This window comes from Oncorhynchus nerka, linkage group LG7 (genome assembly GCF_034236695.1).
Source record: "Oncorhynchus nerka isolate Pitt River linkage group LG7, Oner_Uvic_2.0, whole genome shotgun sequence".
Taxonomy (NCBI): Eukaryota; Metazoa; Chordata; class Actinopteri; order Salmoniformes; family Salmonidae; genus Oncorhynchus; species Oncorhynchus nerka.
In genome coordinates, this window is record NC_088402.1 from 25925878 (window position 1) to 25938213 (window position 12336).

The following is a 12336-nucleotide window of genomic DNA, read 5'->3' on the forward strand; positions in this document are numbered from 1 at the left end:
GGGAATTGGATTTAATTGATCCTCAACTCATGGCTCAGACACTTCATTTAGGATAAATGTAGTTAGCCCTGATTTAGCCTGCCCCGGAGCAGGTTAGATCTAAAAGATTCATTGCCATACACATTTACCTTGCTAAAAGGTGAGCCACATTCATGGTACCGGTTATCCCAAGTTGAACTCAGTTGACCAAACTTACTTCGCCAACTCAAACTACATTCGTAGTATAGGGCCCTGACGTGATTTTTTTTATTTTCTGGATCTGTTAATGTTGTTACTGTTTAGCCAACTACATTTTCTGGTCAAGTGACCATATTCTTAAGGCAATTAAAAACGGCTGGACGGACGGGCAAGTAAGTGCCTTTTTGAGAACTTAATGTCAATCCCTGTGGGGTTTATTCATTGTTTTCTGTGAGTGAATTGTCTGGTGACGGGCAAACGCACACCTGAGTTGGCAAAGTGCAGGCTGGCGAAACAACACTTTTCCTCTCTGTCTGAATACACCAGACTGGATCTCAACATGTGTTTATGGTTTACAATGTTTTAGGCTACCTCCTGAAACTTGTATGGGCATTGACCACACAGTATCTTTTAACATACCTCTTCATCCTCTTCTGTTTTCTTCTCTTCTCCTAGTTCCAGGTCTCGCTCCCGCTCCAGATCTCACTCTCCGTCCCACGGCAGGAACTATCCCACCAGAGACTATCAGAACAACCAGGGTTACCAGGGTTACCAGAGAGGCTACAACCGCGGCTTCCGCAGACCCTTCTACTTCCGCGGTAGAACCCGGGGCTTCTACCCTCGCCGTGGTTACCAGAGAGGAGGGAACAGCTATGGCTACAGAGCCAACAACTGGCGGGGGGGTGGCCACCGGGACGGGCCACACCGCGACCAGGATCACCACGGTCCGCATAGCCCCAGGAGAGGCCGCTCCCGCACTCCTAGGAAACGCTCGGGCAGCCGCAGCCACTCGCGGTCTCGATACTCTGACCGCTCGTCCTCCAGGGGTTCTCGGTGGTCTCGGGGGCGCCACAGCTCGTCTCGCTCCCGCTCCTCATCCCCGCGGCAACGCCGCAGCAGCCCTAGCTCGGGGAAGCCCGGCTCCAAGGATGTAAAGGACAGGCCTACGCCAGCAGAGGCCAAGGGGGAGAGCGGAGGAGGGGCTGGGGAGCAGGAAGAAGGACAGGGGGGAGAGGCCAGTAGTCATGATAAGGATTCTGCTGGGAAATGGCAGGGTCTGAGTGACTATGACACCAGCCCCAAACGCAGCAGTCCTGCTGTTGGTGCCAACCAGGGAAAATCAGAACCCAAAGGGCCGTTGTGGAGAACTATCGGCAGCACTAGCAGTGCTCCCTCCACCAACAGCCCACCGGGCTCCACCAAGGCCGGGCCAACCGCCTCCTTCAGCGGGTTTGGCTTCCTTGGCAAGGAGGATCCCACCAGGGCAGACGATAAGAGTGCCATTTCCTCTGCTTTCAAAAAGTATGTTCCATATTTCCCATTATATTCTGCTACATTTGTCTTTCATCATACCTGTTTTGTTTTATTTTCTTTAAGTTGAGTTTTCCTCATCCCAGTTTGTGATTGTAATTATTCTTTTAAAATTGTTCAGTCTGTGCTCAGCTACAAAGATCCTTGGAAGAATACAGCTAAAACTGTATGCCATAGTCAATGGCAGTCCTCTTCTCATTTCAAATGCAAGTGACAACAATTAAAAAGTCGCTGGCTGTTGTCCTCTGCTATGCATTGAAAGTAGGTTCAGTTGTATGAAATCCCCCTAATTTTGGAGGTGGAGATTAAGTATAATTATTTCAATACCAGACCTATGCTATTGTAAGTGTTACATGTCATTCTGTGGTGTTGTCACCTCTGGTTGTGCTGTCTTGTTTGTTGATCATCCAATATTTGTACCCCTTGTGACGAAAAGCATTCAAATTTAATCAGTGCCCTGTTACAAAACTGTGATTCTGTAACACAACTAGACATTCTTCTTTGTATAACATGTTGTAAACGTCCATTTACTTCTCTGTCTGATTGTCCAGGTTCTTGGCAGAAAACAAGAGCAAAAAGCAGCAGGCGGTGGCAGAGTGGGAGAATGGCCGGGACAGGGACCAAAGCACCACGGACGGAGACGGCAGAGAGAAAGGCAAGAGCAGGACTAGCAGTGGCCTCTTAAACATAACAGCAGGTTCCTTCAGCTCCAAGGCCGATAAGTCCCTGCCCTTCCTGGACAAAGCTGAAGAGGCCTTCCTCAAGTCTCAGGCTGCAGGGAGAGAGAGGGAGAGGGAGGCAGAAGAGGAGGCCAAGCCCAAAGGAGCCACCCTGACAACACGGGACGTGTTTGGGAAATGGGAAGACGAGCCCCATTACTACCCCCCAGGGAAGGACGAGGAGAGACTGAGAGACACGGCCGAAGATGTGGTGGAAGACCTGGAGCACATGGAGGAGGAGCTCTACCGCAGCCGCAAGCAGGCCTCCAAGAAAGAAGAGAAGTCCAAGAAGAAGGAGAAGAAAGACAAGGATAAGAGCAGTACGTCCCCAGCCATAGCAACCGTGGCCCTTAGGGGTTCAGGTAGCAGGGAGAAGGACAGGCCCCTGGCCCTATTCCCCATCTCTAGGGTGGAGTCACCCCTACCCAGGCCCTCTGGAAAGAGGGATGACTTTGAGCTTAGTATCAACTCTTTTGACAAGATGCCCAGGTAAGCAGCATTACCATTATTGTTCATCAACAGACTGCTTGGAGGGTTAATGTTTTCTGAAAATATCATTTTTAACACAGGATAGTTTTTGATCTGCCTGAAAGTTAAAAATGTTATGGAACTCATCATGGTCTTGAACAAAACATTTTTGTATCTGCTTGATCCACCTGGTCTCTCTTTCTCAGCTCCTCATCTGGAGGTCTGACCAAGGAGCGTGGTATGTCCAGGGATCTGGTGCATCCCACTAAGAAAGATCACGGAGAGTTCCGTTCCATCTTCCAGCATATTCAGGCAGCTCAGCTCAGACGCAGCCCCTCGGAGCTTTTTGCTCAGCACATTGTCACCATTGTGCACTACATCAAAGGTAAGGTCTCTTATTGGGGACCATAAAGTGCTGTCTATGAAGCCACAGACACAACAAGGACAGCAGTGGGGTTTAGCTTTGAAATATTCACTAGTTCCATGGACTGTTCAATCACTTGTCCCTTTGTAGGATTTACCAGCCACTCAGATTATTTACCAGCCAATATATATATTTTCTGCTAAAATGACACTATCTTGGGTTAGCTATAAAAAAAATTGGTAGGAGCGTTATATCTTCTCTTCCTTAGCAGTTGAAACTCATACATAGAAAAACAACCTAGCTTGTGAACAAAACAATGTAAATAGCCAAGAAACAAGGACAAAGTCTAACTTCAGTAGACTTTCGCTTCAAGTAAATTTTCATGCCTGTATGCAGCGTTTCTAAGAATGAATCTTTCACTCAGTTCAGCCAAGTAGTGTTGCAGCACAAGGTGGAATGGGCTATATAGGATTTGTAGTTATTTTACTTTGTGCGATTTTACTATGAATGTGGTTATACTTTTATTTATTTACAAAGGCACGTGAAATGTTTGCACTGTGGAGCCCTGAACACCCGCCAACGTGGCTGGTGAAATGGATCTCTTACCCGGTCTAATCTGTTAGAGATGTCCATTGACTAGAAATACTATATAGATATTGTATCTGTCCTCCATTTGCAGCCCAACATTTCAGCTCTTCAGGCATGACTTTAAGTGAGCGATTTGCCATGTACCAAAGAAAAGCCGCTGAGATGGAATTGATGAAGCCAAGGAAGAGTCCAGAAATCCATAGGTAAGGCAGTCTTTCTCATAAGTGTCAGCCAGTATTGGTTTCCTTCTTTTCAGATTGCTATGAGTTTATGTTAAGCATTCAATATAGCTGCAAAGTTGTGTGTTCAACAAATGAAATACTCTCAAATACTTTGACACTATACTGTGTTAAGTACATGCTTTGATGAAGCCATATCCAACTCACCTTGTGCCTTTTCCTTTTGTGTTCTCATCCAGGAGAATCGATGTCTCCCCCAGTGCGTTTAAGAGACACTCTCACCTGCTAGATGAGCTGGAGGACTGCAGCTACAAGGTGACCGGCCTTTTTGATATTTGATGTAAAAATATAAGGTGATTGAGACGATCCAAAGCAGCAGTGTTCAGCTTGTGCTTTTCTTTTAAAGGAGATGCGTAAGTCTAAATCAAAAGAGCCCAATTTGTGTATTGTAATCCCAAGCGAGCCCCCCAGCCTATGAGATATGGTTATTGAGCGGGTATGTACGTACCCAAGAAAAAGCTAAAAGGAGGTGACTTAAGATGCTGTGTCCAAGCCTCTCATGGGACCCTAAGCAATGCCATCGTAAGTATTTCTCCTCAAACAAGCAACATGTTTTCAAGTTCAGTAAAATGATTTTGTTTTTAAAGGATATCTTAAAAGCATGCTCCTGTTTCCCATGAGTGCGTATATGTCTGTTGATGTGAATGTATGTTACTTGGCCAAGTTACTCCGTTTAATAAAGCCTTAGAAAATGAACTAAGATTACATTAACACACGTGATTGATCTGTTTACTTGAGTACATCAATTCAAAATACTTTGATATAGAGCTTAAGTTATTTGGAAGAAAACATTTCAAGATGGCCTTGGCTCTCTGGAGGGATGCATTTATTGTGCAATCACCAGCAGATGGGGTGCAATACTACAAACACACCTTCCTTATTTCACTGCATGTATTTTTTATTTATTTATTACTTAATATCTTTGATATATATTCATAGGTTGCACCTCAGTCACTGTCACTGTCACGCCATGCCATTGTTATGAACGTTCTCAAGATGCCCTCGTGATAAGCCCAGTCATTCTGAACGGAGGCTAATGACTGTTTTGTTTAAATTATACGATAGTGGCCTGGAAATTTGACATTGCTAAAGTAGGAAAATATTTTGTAGGCAGCAACTTTGCCAGCATTATCATGCGGTCAAATTTACTTTAGACAGATGGAAATGTCATTATCTTGCAAAGTTTCTCAAAAATAGCTAGCAATGCTAATGTTAGCCTGCTAAAAACTGGTGGTCTTCCCTCAATCTTAGCTAGCTAGCTAATGTTATACTGCATCTAAAGTCAATCTGGCGACATCACAATGATGACCATTTTCTTACTAATTATTTTCCTCCTTTTGAAATGTGATTGTATTTCCAAGACACTGTAATGCACTTTTTAATAAATTTCCATCAGCGCTCATTGACAATGCATTGAATAGAATGCTCAGTTGGGCACCAGTCCTAAAATGAATGTTCAAAACAATATTGTGACGAAACGTGCAACCCATGAAATGGAAAGGCATCATTACTTCATTATGTTGCCCACTTCTAAGTTGTGGTATCGGAAGTGGCAAATAACATAGACCGCACTTCCATATCTCCACAGGATCAGGGTAAAAAACCTAAAGGTGACCCAATGGACCTGCGTCTGGATATAGAGCGCCGTAAAAGGTTTTCTGGGAAGGAGCCTGGGCAGCATAAACGGGACGGGGGCAAGGGCTCCGGAGGCTCCCGAGGACCCAGCCAAGAGAGGTCCTCAGAGAGATCCGCCAAACACCACAAAAAATCCAAGTAGGCTTATTACAGTTTACTTTAAAATCACCTCCCCATAGTCTCCTCCATCCCTGAATTGTTTCTTTCATTGGAATGTGGTTATAAAAACTATATGCATGTCATTTTCTCCACCCCAAGGTTTCTTTGCGATTTCATGTTCAGCACTTAAAATATAGATTCAGTTAAAATGGAGTCTAGTTTGTAATTTCCCCTTTTTACCCCTCGCTCACAGAAAAAACAAGAAGAAGCGTGATCGCTCTCCATCCTCCTCCTCTTCCTCCTCCTCTCCCTCTCCCTTCAGAGGAGGGTTCAGAGGTAAAGACCACATGATGGGGGAGGAGATGGAGCACATGGACCAGGGCTACAATAAACCTCGCTTCGGGCCCCGGGACTACGGAGGCCCCATGGATAGGGGTCTCTCCCGGGATTATGAGGGCCATATGGAGAGGGGTCCCCCCCGGGATTACGAGGGCCACATGGATAGGGGCCGAGGACGTGGAGGAGGATTTGTAAGTTCTGCTCTCTGTGTGACGTATTCTACTGTTTCACCTAGCCAGCCTACTGTATGGACTGGAGTGCACTATGGAATGACTTTGATTGTCTTGTAATTTTCTATCTTTATAACTTCGCTATAGACTGTGCTTCTCTGCTCTGTTCCTTCCTCCTAATGATGATGATGATAAGGAAAATGAGGAGGATGATGATTCTATTTCACACTTAATCCATACCTGATTACTAAAGGTAAAGTAATACTCATGTGACATTCAGAAACACAATACTCAATGTAGAAGCCTGACTCCTCCTTCTCTCCACAGCCGACTGAGAGCCCCTGGTGTTCTCATCCCGCTTACTCGCTCTTTCGCTCTCCATCTCTGATGTATTTACATCGGGACTGCTTTCCTGCAGCTATAATTTTTATTCAGGTCCAAGCCCTCAGTCCAAGCCCTCAGTCCAAGCTCTGTGAATATTGGAAATTATAATAGTTGATTGTGCTCAGACTAAGTTTCTCCTAGGTACATATCTAGGATCAGCTTCCCCTCCCTCAATCCTAACCTTAGCCATTAATAGGGGAAATGCTAGATCAGTGTTTATGGGCAACTTCACTCTACACCCCCAGTCTGACCCTGTTTGTTTTGGTTTCAGCTCCCCAGAGTGAGAGGAGGTGGAAGGGGCTGGAACAGGGGCAATTACCAAGGAAACAACAACAGCAACCCCCCTCCTAATATGAGCAACGCCCCCCCAGAGCGCCCGCCAGACGAGGAGTGGGACCCAGAGTACACTCCTAAGAGTAGGAAATATTACTTTGTAAGTTTCAGCACTTACTCTTTATTTGAGTATACCATAATTACTTTTTTTGTGTGAGCACTCTGCACAATATCCCTAGTGGATTTGAATCCAAATAGTCTCTCCTAACATTCAGAGTTGATTTTGGTTCTGTTTTTCCCAGATTAGAATATGAAAACATGGTCTTGATTCTGTTTTCATATTGTGATAGGTGATCATCTTTGCTCTTAGTGACATTAATACAAGATGTATGCATGTTAAATCTGGAATCGGTAGCGGTGAAACTGCCACGTCTGTTTGCGATATTAATCAAATCAAATTTATTTATATAGCCCTTCGTACATCAGCTGATATCTCAAAGTGCTGTACAGAAACCCAGCCTAAAACCCCAAACAGCAAGCAATGCAGGTGTAGAAGCACGGTGGCTAGGAAAAACTCCCTAGAAAGGCCAAAACCTAGGAAGAAACCTAGAGAGGAACCGGGCTATGTGGGGTGGCCAGTCCTCTTCTGGCTGTGCCGGGTAGAGATTATAACAGAACATGGCCACGATGTTCAAATGTTCATAAATGACCAGCATGGTCGTATAATAATAAGGCAGAACAGTTGAAACTGGAGCAGCAGCACAGTCAGGTGGACTGGGGACAGCAAGGAGTCATCATGTCAGGTAGTCCTGGGGCACGGTCCTAGGGCTCAGGTCCTCCGAGAGAGAGAAAGAAAGAGAGAATTAGAGAGAGAATATGTGGGGTGGCCAGTCCTCTTCTGGCTGTGCTGGGTGGAGATTATAACAGAACATGGCCAAGATGTTAAAATGTTCATAAATGACCAGCATGGTCGAATAATAATAAGGCAGAACAGTTGAAACTGGAGCTGCAGCACGGACAGGTGGACTGGGGACAGCAAGGAGTCATCATGTCAGGTAGTCCTGGGGCATGGTCCTAGGGCTCAGGTCAGTTGAAACTGGAGCAGCAGCACGGCCAGGTGGACTGGGGACAGCAAGGAGTCATCATGTCAGGTAGTCCTGGCATGTTATTACAACAAAGATGTAGTTTTCCCTCGGACAGCATTGCACACGCGATAGAACAGCAGAGTATGTTCTATGATATTTTTTTACCATGATGTAGAATGCTCCTCTGCCCCGTTTCAAAAGAAAACAATAACAAATGTGCTTGGGGCGACCAGTGGCACTGTTACACCAATGTGGATCTCGGCTTTAATAATGAACATTAATGCATGTTAACACATTTTAATTTGCCTTTGAATCCTTTTCACTGATCTGACTGTTTACTTATTTGGCAGCATGATGACCGAGAGGGAGAGAAGACGTGGCTGGAGAGCCGCGGCCGAGGGGCCTTCCCCCGCAGCAGGGGACGCTTCATCTACCGCAAGGGCGGCAGCAGCCCCAACAAGTGGACTCATGACAAGTTCCAGGGGGATGGGGAGGAGGGGGGCGAGCATGGGGAGGAGCACCACACAGAGATGGACCATAAAGACAACATCCAGTCCGGAGACCCCTCAGCTTCCAAGCTGTAGTAGACCCTCCTCTTCCTTCCTCCAGAGCTTTCTGATCATCTGTTTGAGGTCATCTGATTATCTGCCGTCATCTCTGTGTAAGCTTGAAGAGTCTAAACTCTGGCTACCTGCCCTGCACCTAGTCAGTCACAGCATCAGAATGTACACGGTTGTTTTCCTATCGTTGACTCAAGCCACTTTCAGTAAGGGTTATATGGGAAAAAATGTTTAATTTAACTTGAATGAAGGGGCAAGCTACTTTTTAATTTTAAAAAATTACGACCAGTAATTTGTATTTGTTTCTGGGTGTTTGATATGTAAAGATGTGCTTTGTTTGTCTTTTTATCTGTATTTGCTTGTTTGTTACGAACAATAGCAGACTGGTTTCCGATCATCTCCTGTGGGATATACTACAAACAGGATAAAGGAGTTGGTAAGCTAACTTGCCTACAGTAAATATTATGAAATAAGAAAGTTATTTATTTTTGCAGTCAATTAGACCATGCTCAGATTGAAATAGGCATGGTCTAATTGACTCAACAACCAAAAATGCATTTGTAAGTTTAGCTTTCTTAATGAACCAGAATATCTGTAGTTATTTCTGGTTGGCTAACTCATTGACCTTGCTTCGTAGTACACCCCTCTGGGTCCTCTGAAATGGTTACGTTATTGTAGCTACGTTGATTTAAAGCAAAGTAACTTTCCTCAAGACATAAAAATGACAAATGGATTTGTGCCTTAAAATTGATATTCATAGTGATATGTATTGCTCTTATACTTTCATCGTACAGCTTTTCTGCTGTACTAGCTAAAGCAAGCCTTTAGCTAAACAGTTGTTTTGGGCAGTGCTAGGTTTTTGATGGTGTTTTGCATGACACTTTGGTCTCATGGGGTGGTACGGTTAGAGTCCAATCTCTACTGTGGGTACTGGGCTCATACTAGAACTGGGCGATGTGGACAAAAATCCATATCACGATAAATTGCCTGAATTGATGCAAGAACGATACATTTCTAACAATTAACACAGTTAATTATTTTTTTTAAATGATACTTTCAACTACTACTAGTTTGATGGTTGTAGCCATCAATTATCCAATTAACAATCACCCATATTAGCAAACTTTATTTAAAGGTTCACATTTCCCTACTATAGGCTACTTATCGTATTGAACGATATCAGCAAAATACCTGCGATTTAAATTTCGGTTTATCGTCCCAGCTATTGCTCACATACCAGTATGTCCTGCCACGTTGAGAATTCTCCATCCTACATAAGCATTCTCATTACCACCAATACTTCTGGTCTTCTACTTTTTGGGGAGTTGAGCTTGTTTCTGTGTGGTTTGTTCCCATTGATACTTCCTGTTTTTAAGCATCAAGAGGACTTTCACTGTGTAAAATGAGAAAGGTCTGCTACAAAAAAATATTTTGTTTCACAGCTGACAAATAGCAGGTGTATGTTCGTGCCTGTGTCATATAATTTTAGGTAAATCACCTATTTAGATTTTTTTAATGAATATAATTATAGGAAAAATAAGTAGTTATGTAACAAACAAAATGATTGATATTGAGGCCTTTTATATTGGGAGTTTAAATGTTTTAAATATACTGAACAAAAATATAAACGCAACATGTAATGTGTTGGTCCCATGTTTCATGAGCTGAAATAAAAGATCACAATTTTCCATACGTACAAAAGCTTATTTCTCTCATTTTGTGCATAAATGTATTTACAACCCTGTTAGTCAACATTGGTCCTTTGCCAAGATAATCCATCCACCTGACATGTGTGACATATCAAGAAGCTGATTAAACAGCATGATCATTACACAGGTGCCCCTTGTGCTGTGGACTATAAAAGGTCACAACATGTCTCAAGTTTTGAGGGAGTGTACAATTGTCATGCTGACTGCAGGAATGTCCACCAGAGCTGTTGCCAGTGAATGTAATGTTCATTTCTCTACCATAAGCCGCTCCAACGTCGTTTTACAGAATTTGCCAGTACGTCCAACAGGCCTCACAACAGCAGACCACGTGTAACCATGCCAACCCAGGACCTCCACATCTGGTTTCTTCACCTGCGGGATCATCTGAGACCAGCCACCTGGAAAGCTGAAGAAACTGAGGAGTAGTTCTGTCTGTAATGAAGCCATTTTGTGGGGAAAGACTCAGTCTGATTGGCTGGGCCTGGTTCCCCAGTGGGTGGGCCTAAGCCCACCTATGGCTGCGCACCTGCCCAGCCATGTGAAATACATAGATTAGGGCTCAATGAAATGATTTCAATTGACTGATTTCCTTATGAACTGAATCTCAGTAAAATAAGTGAAATTGTTGCGTTTTTATATTTTTGTTCGGTCTAGAATAGCAGTTTGTGGGCTTCATTTTCGTTCTTCTGTAATGTTCTACATCAAAAGGTAAACTTATACTATTGAGGTTATGGCACAAGATGACATAAGTATAACTTTTCCCTGTATGTGGCAAATAAATACTGTCAAACTATACTTGTTGGTGGAGCACGAATACAGGTGAGTAGATGTCGAGGAGCAGGTTTAGTCAGCAACAGTGCAAGACTGCTGCTTTGTGCAGTCTACCCCTAGACTACATTGTGTCCATACTGTATGTGTTGAGCATACTGTAACTGTAGGACTCTATTCTTTGTTTTTACGCTCATACTCGAAACAGAAGCTGACATCTTTTCTACTGTTCTCTCTGAAATTTTAAGTACTTGTCATTAATTTTCTATAAATATTTTCTCTGGTTCACTTGAATTGTTTTGTCATGTACTACTTGCCTTTTCCTTCTGCACTCCTCATTTAAAGTTCAGAGTTTTCAACATTCTTATCAAATGCCTAATGGAAAGTAATTAGCTCTAAAAGTTGTACACATCCACGGTATTTGTTATATTGCAATTCTTTGGACTTGACAAGATATAGTGCAACATGTCTAACTAATTTTAGACATGAGTGCCTGCTTAGGACAATTTGATAAGGACTGCAGGAATTTAGCTGTGGAATTTGGTAATGAGCACATACTCGATATGCGACTGCAGACTAGTTGTGCGCGGGTCAGCTGTTTGTTCACCTGCAATTGCTAATAACCCATCTATTACTAGTGCAGACTGAAGTTACATAATCTCAAAAGCAAACACGGGTCACTCACTCAAGCAAAATTCAAGGAATAAATGCCAGCCCAAATGGCACCCTATCCCATAGTGCACCACTTAACCTGAGCCCAAGGTCCTGGTCAAAAGTAGTGCACTATACAGGGATTTTTTTTATATGGCTGTTGTAACAATCCCCAATTGAAGTAGTAAAATTAACAGGACACTTACTGGCACTGGACATGAACACTCCAGTCATAACAAGCAACCTTTTCATTCAGCATAGAACGGTTTGGAGGGAAAAACTCACCCAGGGAAGCCAAAAACAGAGGATCCCCTGGGACATAGCTGGGATGCACTGGATTTTGCACAAGGGAAGTAGTGCCTTGGTAAGATGTACAGCACAGGTATGTCCAAAATGACACCCTACTCTCTATATAGTGCATTACTTTTGACCAGAGGCCATGGTCAAAAGTGGTGCACTTGGTAGGAAATAGGGTGCCATTTGGGGCAACAAAAACAGGTATTTTGCCTGGGGACAAATGACCTTTTCATAAGTCCTGAAAAACCTCTTCAGGAGAGAGAGAGAGGCTGCAGGGAGTGTGGAAAGGGAAATTGAGTGTACATCCCAAATGGAATCATTTAGGAGTTTGGTCAAAAGTAGTGCACCATGTAAGGGTGCCATTTATGGATCCATAGTGTTGCTGCTGCTGTAACAGAGACTGCTGGGACTGTGGAAAGGAAAACAGGAAGTTACTGGTCAGAGATGGTGGCTAACGAGGTGTTAAAGGATGGGGGATTCTGTTGGAAGACTTGTAGCCG

The 12336-nt window shown here is 43.7% G+C and overlaps 1 protein-coding gene across 9 annotated transcripts in view; it reads left to right on the plus strand.

Annotated features, from left to right (window-relative positions):
• The window catches only part of thrap3b (thyroid hormone receptor associated protein 3b), a 42865-nt gene extending 31683 nt beyond the window's left edge, over positions 1 to 11182 (plus strand). For 6 of the 9 annotated variants that reach the window (XM_029663043.2, XM_029663044.2, XM_029663042.2 and 3 more), the window contains 9 exons: positions 634 to 1479; positions 2040 to 2696; positions 2882 to 3060; positions 3719 to 3830; positions 4046 to 4121; positions 5455 to 5639; positions 5854 to 6130; positions 6765 to 6926; positions 8202 to 11182. In XM_029663043.2, coding sequence (XP_029518903.2) covers positions 634 to 1479; positions 2040 to 2696; positions 2882 to 3060; positions 3719 to 3830; positions 4046 to 4121; positions 5455 to 5639; positions 5854 to 6130; positions 6765 to 6926; positions 8202 to 8435 — 2728 coding nt within the window. In that variant the 3' untranslated portion in view covers positions 8436 to 11182. Of the gene's footprint in view, positions 1 to 633; positions 1480 to 2039; positions 2697 to 2881; positions 3061 to 3718; positions 3831 to 4045; positions 4122 to 5454; positions 5640 to 5853; positions 6131 to 6256; positions 6363 to 6764; positions 6927 to 8201 lie in introns of those variants that run through there. The other 3 variants (XR_010464296.1, XR_003863947.2, XM_029663047.2) reach the window with 3 other exon arrangements.
• Positions 11183 to 12336: the final 1154 nt, after the last annotated feature.